This window comes from Accipiter gentilis, chromosome 19 (assembly GCF_929443795.1).
Source record: "Accipiter gentilis chromosome 19, bAccGen1.1, whole genome shotgun sequence".
Taxonomy (NCBI): domain Eukaryota; kingdom Metazoa; phylum Chordata; class Aves; order Accipitriformes; family Accipitridae; genus Astur; species Astur gentilis.
Genome location: NC_064898.1, coordinates 14,150,413 through 14,167,838, shown reverse-complemented (window position 1 = coordinate 14,167,838; position 17,426 = coordinate 14,150,413). Strand labels below are relative to the sequence as shown.

Below are 17,426 nucleotides of genomic sequence, written 5' to 3'. Positions count from 1 at the left end.
TTTATAGGAAGTGTTGGTAGCTATGGTTTATCACCGTGTCAAAGGAATGAATCCTTGCAACATGATTGATACTGATCAAAGTTAACATTTAAAAAGCACTAGGCTTAACATCTAGTAAGTAACAGGTTTGTCACTTCTTGTCAGTGTGCCTGCTTGCTTTTTTTTTTTTTTTTTTTGACAATTGCATCTCTTAAATTGGCTGACATAGGAGACTGAAGGAGAAGTGGTTTGGTTTTATTTTGTTTTTTTTTAGTTATGGTTTTTACTGTCAATGCCTTTAGCTGAGATAGGACTGGACAAATGGGATAAAAAGGTAATCCCTGACATGAAATGTATGTCTGAAACCCTACTGATGGAACAGCTGCTTCATTCTGCCCTACTTGCACGGTTTGTCATCCAGTGCTGCAAGTAGATTAGCTTGAACACAAGATTATGTCTGAATGGTCCTGTATATGGACAAGAACAACCACAGGTTTGCAAACCCAACTTTAGGAATCTAATTTCAGGGCATAAGTTAGGACACCAGTCTTCCTTTTCAGTTGAAGAAGGATGCTGCTTCAAAGAACACCATCAGAGCACCTGAGCTGAGCCCAAGTCTCCAAATAATCCTGGACAGGGCTCCTTACAAGACAGAGAAGCTTAAAAACATAGCTTCTTAATTTATACAGTTCTGCTAAATGCTAAGTTAGCTGGAATGCCTGTGAACTCTTGCTCTACCTTTGTGAGTACATGAGGTGATACTGCACTATATTGACAGCTATGTGGTAATTAGTTTAGAAGAAACACTTTCTTGAAATAACTGTATTTGCTGTGGTTTGGATTATGAAGATTAACAGTCAGCACTGAAACAACGAGATCCAGTGGACTGAGTGTGAGTGCTGAGTTTGCCACTGAGCTGTCAATAGTATAAGTAATGTAAGTACAGGTAGGCTAAAAATGTGGGTATGTGCAGAGTCCTAAAAGTTTAAGAAAGGTCTCTTCCCTCTGCCCTCCATGGAGTGTACAAGCTTTTTCCTAAGACTTCCAGATATGAATTAGTGTTATATTAACAGTATTAATAATGTAGAATAATAATTATCATTAACAATAACTTAAAACATAGAATAATACTATAGAATAACAATATTGATAATATAGGTATTGATTTTATGTTTTGGGATGTCTTCCTATTATGACAGCTTTGAAAGAATTATTATTAAGAATCTGTAGTTCTTGGGAGTAAAGAAACACAGAAGTAGATGCAGCTTTTGTCTTGCAGAACATATATGCAAACAAGGCAGAAGTCCAGATAGGTCAGCTTAAAGGACACATGTGGCCATACCTTGTATTCAATAAAAGGACTTTTTTTTTGTATGCAATACAGTCCGTACAGCTATAAATTTGTTTTATCAAGTTATAGTAGCAAATGTTTTAGGCAAATCGTGATCGTTAATCCCTAAGTATTTTTTTTAAATTGCATAAGTTTTTGTGGACATTAAAATATTAATTCTTACAAATTAATGTGGTCTGATTTCATAGTGGATGCTGTTTGAGCAGGATTTGAACCAGATGACTTCCTGAGATCCTTTCCAACATGATTTTTTTCTACAATTCTATGCAGTGTACTACTTTGTAAATATTGTTTTTATTGTCACTTTTTAGTGAATGTACTAAGTAGGCCTTTAAGTGCAATGTAATTTATTAGCCTTCACAATTTTAACATTATTTCTTCATTCTTGCTGTTGGCCCTTTTCTCCTGGCTTTCTGCCTGAAAGGCTGTTTCTTCTCTCTCTTAGTAAGTACTTTCTCTACCTATTTTGCCTCTTAAAAACAAACAAACAAAAAAAACAAACAAGAAGACAAAACACAACAACTTTGCTTTGCATGTTACACATGTTGTGCAACAACTTCAAATTAACTTTAATATTCCGTATAATTTGGTTGTTTTCTTTAGGTAACAAAAGCTGTAGTGGATCTATACAGAGCTTATCTTCAACAGATACCAAAGATACACCAAAGGCTCCACCAAACCCTGATTTGCCTCCCAAAATGTGCAGGAGATTAAGATTAGATACTGCATCAAGTAATGGCTATCAAAGACCAGGATCTGTGTAAGTCATCAAGGCCCTTTGGAGATTTGTGTTGTTACAGTTTGTCTACTATAAAGTGATCCCAGAGAAGTACATAAGCAAGTTCTCCAGAAACTGCAGGACTCCACTTTTTAAACTGGAAGGGATCACTGTAGTCAGTTCACAGACTGTTGTGTCTTACTTGGAGAATGCTGCACAGCTCAGAGTTCCAGCATGACAGCGACAGACTGGCAGTAAAAGCATTTCCAATATATCTATTGGCCATCCATGAATATAATTTTAAATATAAGGTGTTCAGATTTCCCTTGCTGACTCAGCAAGGCACTAGAGCATGTAGAAGTCAGTGGCACCAGTTAGGTTATGCCCTTAAGAATGCTGCTGAATAGGGACTTAAATACAGCTTTTGAATTTCCTGTTTCTCTAAGTGAATAATTAAAACAATTTTTAAAAAATGTGTCCATGTCTTTAGATGGTTAAAAGTGAAACTACTCTGTGTATTTAATTAATGGGCAAAGTATAAAGCAAGGTGGTGCTTTTATTTTCAGAGTGGCTGCAAGAGCGCAGTTGTTTGAAAGTGCTGGTTCACTTAAACAAGTTTCTTCAGGACGGTAAGTGCTTCATACTGTTTAACAATTTGTAAAATTCTTTCTGGTTAGCTGGCTTCAAAGATTGAAATAGAAATGTTAGAGCTTTGTTCTGTGTCTTTTGGACAGCATCATGTAGCATGTGAAATTTTATTTACTTATTCCATACAGCTCTTTGTATATACAGGCTTTCAGCAGAGTAGCAAACATTCTAACATTCTAGTTTATGGTAATTTGCTCACAAAGACAGTTATTGAATCAACAGCTGCTTTAGAAAGTTCAGGATTAATTTGATCAGTATTTCTATCTTTACCATCACATCTTCCATGCCTCAGTATCTGTCTGGAGAAACTGTTGCCCTTTCTTCTTGATAGGGTGCAGCAGGAATTATTTACATTTTCTTTACAATTGTTTGCATTTATTTGGTGGATTTGATTCATTCTTATATTAAATGAATTTAGAATGTTCTGGTAAGTGTTCATCTGGGAAGCAGTATCTTCCATAGATTACTAGCCCCCTTACAGTTAATAGACTAAAGCAGATAATCAGATAAATGGATGTGGGAAAAAGTCTGTCTCTTTTTGCTGTCCCTGCATTTCAAGTTCTTTGAGACAGAACATACGTTTTTGTCCATCGGTTTACTCACTGATACCAGGATCTTACTGGAACTGTTGAGCCATGTTTAAAAAAAAGTCAATCTGTGAATCCAATAGTAATCTAAAGTATCACAGCTGTAAAGGAAGATGCCAACATATGCTGAGATGTGTGGCAGTGCAGTATGGCTGTACTCTCTGACAGATCTAGCAGAGGAAAGAAGGAGAAAGCTGACCTGCAAAGGCCCACTGTTTTTGTTCAAGAGCAGCAGCTTACAGGAATCAGGGCTGTTCTTGTGTTGTGTAGTACATTAACTGTAAGGTGACCAAAAAAGAGGCTGGTAGGGGAGGAAAGGGGTATGAAAAGAGCAGGGCAATAACTTAAGGAAGAAAAGTATAAATGAAGAGACTGGAATGTTCTTAATCTAGTGCCCTGAGCCAAGAGCGATGACTGCTTTACCAGTCCTGCATCATTTCACCTCCAACACTGTTCCTTCTCTTATTTTGTATTACTCCCTCCTTGTAAACTCTCCCCTGTTGTTCCCTCAGAGCCTGTGCCACCTGTTATAAAAAGCACATAAGAAGCAAAAAATGACAAAGGAAAAATGTAGCAGTTTGATAATGGATATGGAGAGCAGATAACAAAGCCGAAAACGCTGAAAGGCTTAATAGCTCCTCTACTTCAGCCTTCCTAAGAAGGAAGCAAGAGTAACAAGGAGAATGGAAAATGAGAGGTCGGCAGGCAAAATGAGGAAGAAATAAGAAGTAGCTCAGCTCTTCTTACAGTGCTGCTTAAGTCTGAGTACGATTTTGCAATTCAGAGCCAACTTTTATTTACCTCTGATACATGCTATGAACACAAAGGCTGATTTAAAAACTTAGGGTAGTCTTTGTTTTGCTCTGAAGTATGTAGAAATCATGGTAATTACATGTTGATCCACCCGGTAGAAAGGGCTTCTGTGTTCGTAACTCTACTGTCTAATGAGTATATGCAGGACAGAGTGTAAGACAGAGAAACTATTTTTCTGGTTTGATGCTAGAAATACTGAAGTCAAGACAGTGTTGAACTCTGTTCAGGGGTAATTTACCCTGTGAAAATAACTAGGTTTGACATTTTAAGCTGCTGCTTACCTACGCATTATAGTATCTGAGTAGCTGCATTCCTGCTTGAAGCATCTGTTGCCTGTTGTAGTCATTTGTACAGTAGACAGATAAAAAATACCTATATGACTTTGTAGTCTCACATTGTTTTCTGTATTCCAGCAGATAATTTTGCACTTGATACTTTACCACCACAGTGGCCTGATCTTACTCAATTCCTTCTTCCAAGTGGACTTTGCAACCCTGTGTTCTGACTCTGTATAATGCGATATCTCTATTATGAGTGTATGTCCTCACTTTTTCGTTTTTAATGCTGGGACATTATTTGACCTGGCTGTTTTCTCTCCTTGTGTATATGAGTACGTGCCCCCGTAGTGCTACCAGTTTGAACAGATGTCTTTTAGACTGAAAGAGAATGATAGGCCACAGTACATGTTTTAGGATTGGGCAGGGAAGACCAAAATGTTATGCCCTATCGAGACTGTGCTTTCTTTTTCCAATTCCGGAGTTACTTTGACTTCTCAGTCTTCCCATTGCACTGGGGTATTAAGCTACCATTTACACTAAGACCAATCCCTGTGGCTAATCTAGTATGCACTTGAAAGAGGTGAAGGAGTTTTCTTACCACTTACACAAATACTGCAGTTACATAAAAGTCTTAGTAAGGCCTGTGGTCTCTTTATTGCAGCTTCTGTACAAAAATGCACCAACACATAATCCCTGACTCTACATTTTCTTGACTTTGGTTTAGAGGTACACAGAAAGTCATGTCTCTTGAAGTAAGAAACTGGATTATAAGAAGAAGGATTTCCATTAGAAAAGAATACCTAGAAAAATGGGAAGGAGGTGGTGACAGCAAACAGCTCTAGCTTGGCAGCGGGATGTCTAGGTGCCAGGCTGGGACTTTAATAGGAGTAGGCTGACAGTATGAAGCCCTCTAACCCCATGCTCGTCTCCCAACCATATGATTAAATATCCTTTCTCAGTCATTCTTCTGTTTTTATTTTCATGCTATATTTTGCATTTTCTTAAACACCTGGAACACCTTGCCCAGCCCAGCCCAGTGTTTTCTACTCAGTCAAGGTTGTCTGTAACTATGCCATTTCTAGCGGTCTATAAACCTTTCTTCTTCCAGTAGGATAATATTAACCGATGAGTCATCTGAGAGAGATTTATGTGTTTTCCCTCATTCATTCCTCTTCTGGCTTCTGTCTTTGTCTTGCTAAACTGAAAACTCATTAGGGCAGGAGCATAGTTTTATAGCTTATTTCTAACTTTAAAAATTATTGTTGTTGTTGTTGTTGTTATTATTATTAAAAGGGCCTCAGGTGTTGTTGACTGCGTGTAGTCAAGCAAAGTAATTTATGATCTGATGAGTACTGACCATTTGACTGCTAGTATAAGTTTATCATTATGGGCTCAAAACAAACGTAATAAAAAGTAGGGAAAGCAAAAATGCATTTTTCTCATCTGGAGTCTATCCAGTAAAGCCATGGAAAGAAGGAACTTCTAGGAAATGTGGGTACCATTTTCTGAAGTTGGGGTTTTTTTCCTCTGCACTAAACAACATGAATCACACTCTTCTCAGGTTATTAGCATCATCTTAAGAGAACCATAATAGATGGTGGTGATGTTATCACATGCTTTTTAACAAACAGCCTTGTTTGTAGGGAGGGACAGCATTAACACCATAAGGAAGAATGTCCATTTTCATAATCACACATGCAAAAAAAAAAAGCCCAAGAACCTGCATGACCTTTTCATGGTTAATGCTCCTAGCTGGATAGGATTGAAGTGAGTAATAACTAATATAAAAACCTAGGTAATCAAATCGAGTGTGGAGGCAATAACCATGGGCTTGAAAATTGCTCCAGAATTATAAGTAAATATTCCTAGAATCTGTCTCTCATTATACCATCACACACAGTTTGTAGATAACATAGGGATGTAATTACTCTGTGTCAGGAGCAAGGTAGTGGGAAGAATCCTGTAATTTATGAGATTTTTAGAAACTGACTTCTTTGTACCTTGTGTTTGTGTATCTGTCTGAATGTCAAATGCTGGGAAGCTTTCTCTTTCCAGAACTGAGCAAGTCAGAGTCCATGTTTTCTTATCTTTTTACTTTCAAGGTAAACATACTTGGATCAGGTAAAATTGGAAGCTGAAAACAGAATAGTTTAGTAGACATAAGAGAATATAGGAGAAAATTGCATTTGTTTTCTTAACATTTTCTAAGGGCACTAAAAAAAAAGATGCCATTTTTTCAAGAAGAACTTAAATATTTCTGCCTCACATTTAAAAATTGCTGTTCTGTTTTATTATTGCCTTAAATGTCTTTTGTCACAGTATTACTCAGATGTCACATTCTTAACATGGGAAAATGGCTTGATAGTCATGCCGCTAAGTAACGAGGTGCTACATATTAATCAGGTGCAAAATCCTCCATGTGCTTTAGTAAATTCATTACCAATAACCTTATATACATTGCGACTATAGTCATTATTAACAGTTACGCCACTGTTTTATATGTGTAAAATCCATGATTATGCCACACAGGTGTATTGGGTTTGTGTAGCGGGGGAGCTACATGGGTAGCTTCTGTGAGAAGCTGCTAGAAGCTTCCCCCATGTCCAATACATCCAATGCCAGCCGGCTCCAAGACGGACCCAATGCTGGCCAAAGCTGAGCCCATCAGTGACAGTGGTAGCATCTCTGGGATAACATACTTAAGAAGGGGAAAAAGAAAACTGCGCTACTGCAGCCAGAAAGAGGAGTGAGAAGATGTGAGAGCACCAGCCCTGCAGCCCCCCAGGTCAGTGCAGAAGGAGGGGAGGAGATGCTCCAGGCGCCGGAGCAGAGATTCCCCTGCAACCCGTGGGGAACACCATGGTGAGGCAGGCTGTCCCCCTGCAGCCCAGGGAGGTCCACGGGGGAGCAGGTCTCCACCTGCAGCCCAGGAAGGACCCCACGCTGGAGCAGGTGGGTGCCCAAAGGAGGCTATGACCCCGTGCGAAGCCCACGCTGGAGCAGGCTCCTGGCAGGACCTGTGGCCCCGTGGAGAGAGAAGCCCATGCTGGAGCAGGTTTTCTGGCAGGACTTGTGACCCCACGGGGGACCCACGCTGGAGCAGTCTGTGCCTGAAGGACTGCAGCCCGGGGAAGGGACCCACCCTGGAGCAGTTCGTGAAGAACTGCAGCCCATGGGAAGAACTCACATTGGAGAAGTTCATGAAGGACTGTCTCCCAGGGGAGGAACCCCATGCTGGAGCAGGGGAAGAGTGAGGAGTCCTGGCCCTGAGGAGGAAGGAACGGCAAAGACAACGTGTCATGAACTGACCCCAACCCCCATTCCCCATCCCCCTGCACTGCTCAGAGGGAGGAGGTAGAGAAAATTGGGAGTAAAGTTAAGCCCAGCAAGAAAGGAGGGGTAGGGGGAAAGTGTTTTAAGTTTTGGTTTTAGTTCTCATTACCCTACTTTGATTTGATTGGTAATAAATTAAACTAATTTCCCCAGGTTGAGTCTGTTTTGCCTGTGACTGTAATTGCGGAGTGATCTCCCTGTCCTTATCTCAACCCACAAGCTTTTTGTTACATTTTTCTCTCCACTGTCCAGCTGAGGAGGAAAATGATAGAGCAACTTCAGTGGGCACCTGATGTCCACAGCCAGGGTCAACCCACCAAAATAGGTAATAGCTGTTTTGTCAGACTGTTACCAGTCTGGGTCAGTATAATTAGAATATCTGTAGGGCTCTTTGTTGTATTGACTTTGAGGAAAAATGATGCTTTTTCTTCAGAGGGAGAAATCATTTCTGGAAAGCTCATACATACAAAATTTGGAATATATCTATCCACTGTCATACACTTTTAAAGATTCAGATGAATGATGGTGTGCTAGTACTGATTGGCACAAGGGTATGAGGTCAGGGTAGAGGGATACTCTCTGCTCCCTTTAGGAAATCCATCCCTGCTTAACCTCCCCAGGGAGGCATGGAACTCAAAGATGAAGTGCCATGGCTCCATCAGTGGTACACAAAATAAAACAGACTTCTTATGCTAATGCTTATGATGTGGCACTGTTATTAATCTAACTTAGGACTCTGTTATCTCACTATTTTGGGAGGAAAGACAAGATAGATTACATGTCACTTGGATATACACACTCTCCAAAAGTATGCAAAAAATGTATCACCAAAGGTCCCATACTGGGTCATTGAGATAAATCCTGGCTAGAAGGAAAGCTGAATCAGTAACTCCTCATCACATCATACAAAGGTGAAATAATCAACAAGTTCATCTTCACTTGGTATAATGTGGGTTTCCAATAAATTTAAAGAAACTCAGAAAAACTGATGGATCATATAAAAATTGCTTTGAGTGTATAAATTAAAGTCAAGGTATTAGGTAACGTGCAGGAATCTAGAGAAAACTCCTAATTTCCTTCTTCATGTTCAATCCCTCATTTTGTACTTTGCAGAATCATAATGCTAGAAGCCATATCAAGAGGTGACCTAATCTCTCCTCCTTCTCTGTGATTGAATTATTAGATATCTAACTTTTACAGATATCTGTGTAGTGCCTTTTCTTAATTTGGGGGTTTTTAAATGAATTTTTAGTAATAGGATATCTTCAACTCGGGCATTGTCCAATCCTTGGCACTTCCAGTGCTTCAGTGTTCTAACCAGTAGAAGGGTCTTCCAGGTATAGATTAAGAGACATAAACTTAGCTGTCTACATGTAGGTGTCTTCATGTCAGCTATTATTTAAGGAAGTGTTTCGCTGAAGGTTTCGCCATGGGCAGTGGAACCTGGCGAGCCATTCGTTGCACTCTCAAGTAGGTGTCTACCATAGCAGAAGCCAGGCCTGGTCCAGCCAGGTCTGCGAAGCCAGCCACATAGGTTACTTTATAGACATCTAAATTTAGGTGGCTGAAGCTGAAAGCCACCCAAGACGCTTAATTTAAATGTCCCTTGCTGCAATTTAAATCCAAGTCCTTTTTGCAGTCAGCCTGGAGAACAGATTACTCCTTTTTTCCTTATACTTACCTTCTATGTATTATTTTCTTCCGTAGACTGATCAACTATATTTTATTCACATCTTTTGAGACCTTTAATGACTGGATGATGGCTTTTGAATTGTCTCCAGGCAGTCCATCAGTTGGTTCAAGCAATGTGCTCAGTTCAGTACCCATTTGAATGACAACTTAAAGTAGAATGAACGAATCAGTTTAAAAGTTATAAATTCTATTCCTGTTTAAACCTCTAAGTAGGATGTTGGTCTCTTTTCCTCAATAACATGCTTGTTAACTCCAGTAAGCTTTGAGTTATTATCTGCTATAATTCTGCTCCTCTGAACTGCTGTGTAACTAGTCATTACCATCCTGCATTTGTGCAACTGATTATTCCTACACTTCCCAGGTTTTAATTTCACTTCTTTATACGCTTCTCCTTGTTATCTCACTTATTGCAAGCCTGTATTTTTTTTCTTTCAGACAAGCAAAAGCCATGTATTCCTGTAAGGCTGAGCATAGTCATGAACTGTCTTTCCCACAGGGGGCAATATTTTCTAATGGTAAGATATGTTTTACATTGTCTTTCTATATAAGAAAATAAATAGAAAACTCAACTGTATCCACAAAATGAGAGCGTAATTCCATTTTCAGCTCTCAGTTCTTGCTGTGACTTTTCAATTGCTCATGAATAAATACTATCTAAATAAATATATGAACCGTGTATAGGATCTTTTAGCAGTGTTCATTAATTCTAAATTTTATTTTTTTTTTGTCTGGCTGTTTTTTTGCAGTGTATCCATCAGTGGAACCAGGCTGGTTAAAAGCAACTTATGAAGGCAAAACAGGACTCGTTCCTGAGAATTATGTTGTCTTCCTCTAGTAATCTTTAGTGGACAGCAATATCTTCATGGTATCCATGGTAACAAATAATAAGCACTATGATTTTTATCTGACACAGATATGGGATCAGCCCGTTAGCTGAGTGGTAGATTTCCTTCAGATACTGCAGCTGCAGGTTACACAGCTCCCTATCAACGGAACAGAATGTAATGAAACAGTTAACAGTTTCTGTACTGAAGATGGTACTCTGTTTAAATAACTTCCATTGTTTGCAAAAGGTTGTTCTGTTCTTCTTTTATGGCTAAGGAACACTAGAGCAATAAAATCAAAAAAGTTGCTATTTAGCTGCAGACTTTCAGGTCCTAGGATGTTGTTCACAGAAGTGTGAAATTTAGAGCCAAAGCACTCTATGACATTTCTTGCAATCTGTGATTTTTAAAATGGAAAATTGTAATTTTTTTCATAATGTAAGTAATACTTCTATCGTGATCTGAATTCTCTCTTAGAAAACTTGATTATAAAATTAGTCCTAATAATTTCAAATAAGAAATGAGTTTTCCGTAAGCCAGAAGTTTGAACTTGTTAGTCATTGAGATTACAATATGGTATAGAATTTATGCAACTGATAATAAAATCAGTTTATACACTGCCTGAGCAGTAAGTGCTCATTGAAAATGTGATATGTTTAATGAATGTTTCATTCAAATACTTCTTAGATTTATTTCCTTCTTTCTGTATCAGTATAGGTAATATTAACAGCTTTTATTTCTATGACACCCTTCATCTGGAAGATATTCTCGGTGTATTTCAGATCAACATCTGTAGAAAACAAGGAGATGCTGCATCTGGAATGATTGGTAGTCATATGAAGTGAGCAGTGAAAAACAGCAGTATGTTTTGAAACCCGAGGTAAATTGTAACTGAGTCCTTTTCCAACTTTTTCCATTGTGAGTAAGACAAATGGCCTGTGAAGTAGCTAATTTTATAAGCTATGAATGCTGAAAGCTCCATGTAGCAAAAAGTATTTAGTATTATTTCTCCTGAATTCTGCTGAACTATTTGACAAAGATTTCTCCCCTTCTGCAGAATAAAAACCCCTTACTTTTCAAAGGTTTTGGAAAGACCCTTTGATTGCTCCTGGTAGGACTGAAAAAAAAAAAAAACAAAAACAAAAGAAAAAAAAAAACAACAAACCAACCCTAAAAAAAAAAGCCCCAAACCATAAGCAGCTTTCTCCATCTGAGCATCTTTCTTGTACACCTTGAGGGAAAACATGTACTACTTGCTTGGCTACTTACCATGCCTGACTGAAAACCAAGATATTTAAGCTCCATATTAGTAATTCTTCAGCATAGGTGCTACAGAAAGGATTCACTGTTTCATAGACGTCTCAAGGCTTAGTTCTTTCTTCAGTAACAGAAGTCAATACATAAATCTTCTGTTGATTTCTAAGTTGTACGCTGCTTCCAGAAAGTTTAGGGAATAACTTCTGTTAGGACTAAAAATGTCAGTAATCTTTTAATTGCTTCTTTTTTCTTTCCATAGCCTTTTTTTGTTTAAATTAGAAAATAAGATTTACTACCAACATAAAGAAGCACATCAGAAACTTCTTTACTTGTATGTAGTGCATGATTTCTGCACAGCAATTTGTGTTGGAATTCAGGCTGGTGGCAAAAGCCTGCAGGATCCTTCTCACTCATGAAAGTATCAAGTGGTGATCAGGGAAGGAGAGAGGCTGGAAGAGCATTCTCCCCAAAATGGTCTAGCTTTTCAGAGGGGGAGCCTGGGTACGACTGACTGCAGGCAGTTGAGAACAGACCCCTTGATTTAGTGACTGGGCAATCTGGGTTCTTTCTTCACTCTAAACAGTTTCATTAAGTCCCAAATCATGTTTCACTTCACCTTAAGACCAGACTGTGTTCAGTGCATTGTGATGAAGGGTTGTTCCAGACATTGTCACAGGCAGTGTGTGCTCATCTAATTTGCCCAGAGCACATGTGAAAGGAAGTGAAGAGAACGTCTTTTCTCACCAGATTGAGCCTTTCTTAGTTTTAAGACAAGCCAAGTTTTCTTATTGTAAGCTATGCCTGAAACTGCCATTGCCCTAAGATCAACATGGTTCTGGTTGTGTTTTTGCTGTATTTCACAATGCAAAAATTGCAGGCTGTCAAAAGGCTCACCTCTGGTGACCTTCCCAGGAGAAGTCCCGTTGCAGGCAAAAAGAAGCAGAAAGGGAGGCAAAGCTTTGAGCAGAGGCTGGAGGCCTCACCCAGGCAGAGAAATGCAGTGGTCTGGGGAAAACCCCCAACTTCTATCTATTGCACTGGAGTCAGCGGCAACTGTTCAACTGTGTTGAACATCCTTTGGTGACCTCTTACACCTCTTAGGAGCAATTTAATTGTTGTGAAATTCTTGAGGAATGGTAAAATAGAAAATGCTTGCTCTTACTTGCTTTGCTTTAGGCTGGTTGGAAAGGTAGGGGAAAAAAGCTATCCTTAGGTAGTCTCACAGCCTGTGTATATGTCTGGCTATTTTCCAATATCATGCTTTGAAACCAGCTGATCTGAGTGCAAGCTAGAGGACTCAAAAGATGCCAAGTTCATTGAAAATTTTGTAAAAATGCAACGTTCAGTTACAGATTAAGTAAGTAGAGCCTGTAAGTGTTGAGGGAAAGGTTGTAGAAAGACCTGGAGGAATCCCTGTGGAGGAGGGTATTTTGCCTGTTCCCATGCATTCATCTCCCATTAGACACAAAATTGAGTTGCAGGAGACAACTTCACAAAAACTGGATCCTATTCATTCTGCTGCTCACAAAACAAATCTGTATTTTCCTCTATAAGACTGCACTTTTTCTGGCCCTTCTTGTGAACCAACCATGATGATCACATAAATAATTTTAAAGTAGCTTAGCTTTAAAATGGCATTTTCGTCTGAAAAAGGTTATGCCCATTCTTAATTACAGTTAACCACTCTCAATGAGTAGGGTTTTTCATTTTTTGAAATATTTTATGGTTTTTCTTTTCCACTCTTCTGCAGTACATACCAAGCACTTTCTGTATAACCTCACTGCTGGGTTGTGAATGCCCCAGCTCTTCCCTGACTTTCCAAGAAGGAGTTTTATCTCCATAAGAAGCTGTACAATGAACTAGAAAGTTAAGTAACTAGGTTTTCAAAGACTGAAATGGGGGAGAGGGCAGCACCAAAGCTTGTCTAGTGATGATAGTCTCAGGCCTGACCAAAAATCCCTTGTGATAATTGCAAAGGATCAGAAATCCATATAACATTTACATGAAGATACACTATCTTGATAGTCCCTTACCAGAAAACTAGGCAAGCAGAACTAAATTAGTTCATAGTATTGATTTACTGTTTTTTATGAAAGTCAGATTCACTCTACGAGCAAAGTTTGCGCAATTTTTTTATTATAATTATTATTATGCTTCCTAAAAGGATGCAGCAGTTTTCTTCAAAATATCACTGTAGAACTCAAGGTAGATGACACATTGTGATTGCTGTTTATCTTGTGGAAATAATGTCTGTACCCACAACTTATGTAATTAGCCATGTTTTTTGTTAAACCTTTTGATACATGTTGCAGCACAACATGAATCAAATTAATAGTGTGAAGGACTGATATATTGTATGATAAATATGTAAAGTATATTAATATTTTATATTCACACTTTTTATTAATGATGATAAAGATGAAAAATTATTTTTTGTGTAATTCCTATGAGTTCAGTATTAAAATGTCCTTGCCATATTTTGGCATTTAGAGTTATATGTAACAAAACTCTTAAATTAAACCATAGCTATCACTTATGTCCCTAACTAATCTATGAAGTTCATTGTTTGATTATTTCTGGAAAAAAAAAGATGCACAGATTTGCTGATGACCAGTGCCATTCTATGATAGTAATAGTAACTTATTTACCTTTTATATATTTTCTGGTGCTAATCTCTATTCTTTGCCTGTAATTGGATTGAATTGTATTGTGCCTTTAGGAAAGACACATTAGGAGAGGAAAAGTTGCAAAATTCAGCATTTTAGAATAATAATTACAACAACAAAAAAACCCAGTAATTGGATGGTTTTTGTTACATTTCTCCACTGGTCTATTTTCTACTTAATAAGATTGCATCAGAATAAATAATGAAACTAAAAAGCATATTGTTCTTCATACTCTTTTCCTAAGGCAGCAGTTTATGCAATTTTGGATTGAGCAGCAAGAAGAGAAATCCCAGTAGGGGAGCACATCCTCCAGACTGGGGTAGATCTTCTCCACTGATGGAAACTCTCAAAGCTCTGCTGAAGTCACAAACAGACCTCTATTGTGAGGGTTTGCTGGCCAGAAGCCCCCAGAAAGTAAATGGAATATTTTGTTAATGGGGTAATATATGATATGGCTTGGCATTATCCTTTCTTTCAGCAGAGTGCCCTATATGAATCATTCAATTACCAGAGATCAAGCTATAAGAAATGTTCAATCTCGCTCTCTGTGGTCACACAGCCCTGACAGCTTCTGCTGCCATGGCCCTTCCAGTTATTGCTCATGCGAAAGTCAGACTGTTGATCAGGCTGTTTCAGAACAAGTTGGGTGGTAGTCTCTTTTTTTTGGCTAAGATACTGCATGGGCTTTGGGAGTTTGCTTTGTTTTGTTTTAATAAGGTGCTTGGTATTCAAACAGCTACTAATTCAATGTTGTAATTCAGTCACTGAAGATCATAGCATTGTTTTCCTTGTCCTGTATGTGGCAGTATTTAATAAGCCATTGGATTATCCTGGTTATTTTAAGTATAGAGAATGGTGCTTCAGCCCTTGGATGTCTTAGCTGAAAGCTATTCTGCACCTGAGCTTTTTGCAAGTGTTTTATTGGGAATTGTCATTAAAGTTCTGGCACTAAAGATAGCGCCATGATTTCAGCACTACAAGAGTTTCTGTTACAGCAAAGGGCAAAGCAGCTGAACAGGGCACATGGATAGTTTCAATTTTCAATCGTATTTATAACAATTTCGGAGGTATTAGAGTTTATAGAGGTTACTTTAGATACTATATGGTATTTTAATAGGAAAGTATATACAATCAATAACTATATATATTTAATAAAGTCCTACTAAATTATCTTATTGAACTCTCTGTTTATTTTGTAGTGTGGTTTCAATAATTATCTGCACTCTGTATATATCTACATGTAAATAACTGGCATGACATGCATAAGCTGACTTGCAGACATAATTCTATGTTGTACTTTACACTGTATTTCAAAAATTTGAAAAAATGTTTTTCAAAATAAAAAGCCTTTCTACACAAACTGGTTTCTTTACTATTTTTAAATTTGGGCTCTGGTTCAGCCTTTTCTTTTTTACCAGGTAATAACACTTTTGTGCTACTTCCATCCGTACCTGCATTTTTGAGTGACATTTCACCAATGAGGATGCTCTACGTAGAGGACGTTGCTCCAAACGTTGAGCAATGGGCATGTGTATGAATACTAGGCAATAGTATGTCACCTGCTGTCCTGGTCTCGTGGAAGTCTCTGAGGATGTGGCTTTTGAGGAAACGAAAATGACAGCTTTGGATGCTGGGTAACAAGAAGCACCACCCTGGTATAACAAAACATCATAGGTGAGGTCTTTGCCTCTGAAAATTAGCGGGTGGGCAGCTCGACAGGAGGGGGTAGGTGACCCGGTTCCAGCAGCTCTGCCCGCGAGCGAAGTAATGCGAGCAGAGTGGTTTCTGCAAGTTTCCTTGCGTCCCCTTCCCAGCAGTTTTCCAGGGCTTTTCGCCTCGGGCACCTGCAGCTTTTCTAAGCCCTCGGGAGGGAGTTATTTCCATCGACAACTATGCCCGAGGCAAGGGGAGCTGTGAGGTGGCCTGCCTCGCCTTTCTCCTGAAGGAGAAACCCCTGAAACAATCGGGCTTTATTACGATACTCACTAAAAATGACTACGTTTCTTAAACGAGGAAGGTCAGACCGGCCAGCTGACGGACTCTTTCCCCGTGCACGGTGTGCTCAGGCTTCAGTAGTGCAGAAAACTGCCGCATCAGACCCGGGGAAGGGGCATCCTGCTGCGGCAGGCCCTGCCGCCTGCCCTGGGCACGCAGGGGCTGCCGCTGGCTCCCGCCGGCCTCCCCTCGGGCCTGCAGGCCCGGGCCGCCCCCAGCCTCCCCGGGCGGCCTGCCACCCCCAGGGGACGCCTGGCTGGGGCTCGGGGGCTGCGCCTGCGGGGCTGCTCAGGGGAGCTGCCCAGGCAGAACGGAAAACACAACATAAATGCCACGGCCGTAGATAAAAATGAGGGTCGGAGCAGCGAAACAACGCAGAGCAGGCAGAGGAACAGTCTTTCCCTCACGTTGCTTTCTAACAACTGCTCCTAGGTGGAACTACTCAGGCTTCACAGCTCTCTCCCGCCTGAAGATTTTGGAGATAAGGAGCCTGCTTCCAGCAATCAAGAAGTCACCTGCGCCTCGCTGAGGTCCTAGCATCCCGCGCAGTACGGGGCCGGGAGAAGGAAAGATTCCCCTTCCCGGGGACCGAGGGACGCAACGGGGCTGGCGAAGCTGCTCCTGGCTGTGTTGGCTCTGCCAGAAAAGCCTGAGAGGGGCTGCGACAAGGGGGGGTAGAGCTGAGCTGTAACTTACTGCCCTTACTTAAAGCTTACTGAACTACCCCTGAGGTGGGGCGCAACAATTACGATATAAGCTGTCACCCATGGGAAACAGCTGTGACTGACCCTGCCACCACCACTCAGTCCCTGGAAGGCTCCCCGGCACCACAGGGACTTTCGGAAAGAAGGTAAGTGCGGGGCCAGCAGCACAGCTGAGTGCAGGTGCCGGGAGGTGCCCGACCTGCCCTGCCACTCTCTTGTGCCCGGCAGGTTGGGAGTAGATCCGTCAGCCCGCACCCATACCCGTATTGGCCGGCGCTGTGACAGCTCGGTCTGGGGCCAGCACTTACAGCTTGATCCACCTCTGCTCCTGCCGAGGACCATGAAAGCACACATGGTAAGAGCTGCTGCAGATGCCCAGCTCTGCACTCTGAGTAGGCATAAGAGGAAACAAAGAATACATGTGTTTTGATAGTTCGCCAAAATGATAGCTCATCACTGGTTTTGTGTTAAAAATCTGAAATAAAATGGTTGGTTTTTTCTGTTGGTTAGAGTTTTCTGCCCTTTCCCATGGGGATGCAGGCTCCTTGGCTTTCAGATCCTCTAATCTGCAGGAGTGAACA

General features: G+C 40.2%; 1 protein-coding gene across 2 annotated transcripts in view; it reads left to right on the top strand.

The window, feature by feature from the left end:
* Positions 1 to 15,485, top strand: part of ARHGAP42 (Rho GTPase activating protein 42) — a 165,014-nt gene extending 149,529 nt beyond the window's left edge. The window contains exons 21-25 of one of the 2 annotated variants that reach the window (XM_049823141.1): positions 1,934 to 2,090; positions 2,615 to 2,677; positions 9,835 to 9,914; positions 10,146 to 10,273; positions 10,936 to 15,485. In XM_049823141.1, coding sequence (XP_049679098.1) covers positions 1,934 to 2,090; positions 2,615 to 2,677; positions 9,835 to 9,914; positions 10,146 to 10,234 — 389 coding nt within the window. In that variant the 3' untranslated portion in view covers positions 10,235 to 10,273; positions 10,936 to 15,485. Of the gene's footprint in view, positions 1 to 1,933; positions 2,091 to 2,614; positions 2,678 to 9,834; positions 9,915 to 10,145 lie in introns of both variants that reach the window. The other variant, XM_049823140.1, reaches the window with a different exon arrangement.
* The last annotated feature ends 1,941 nt before the right edge of the window (positions 15,486 to 17,426 follow it).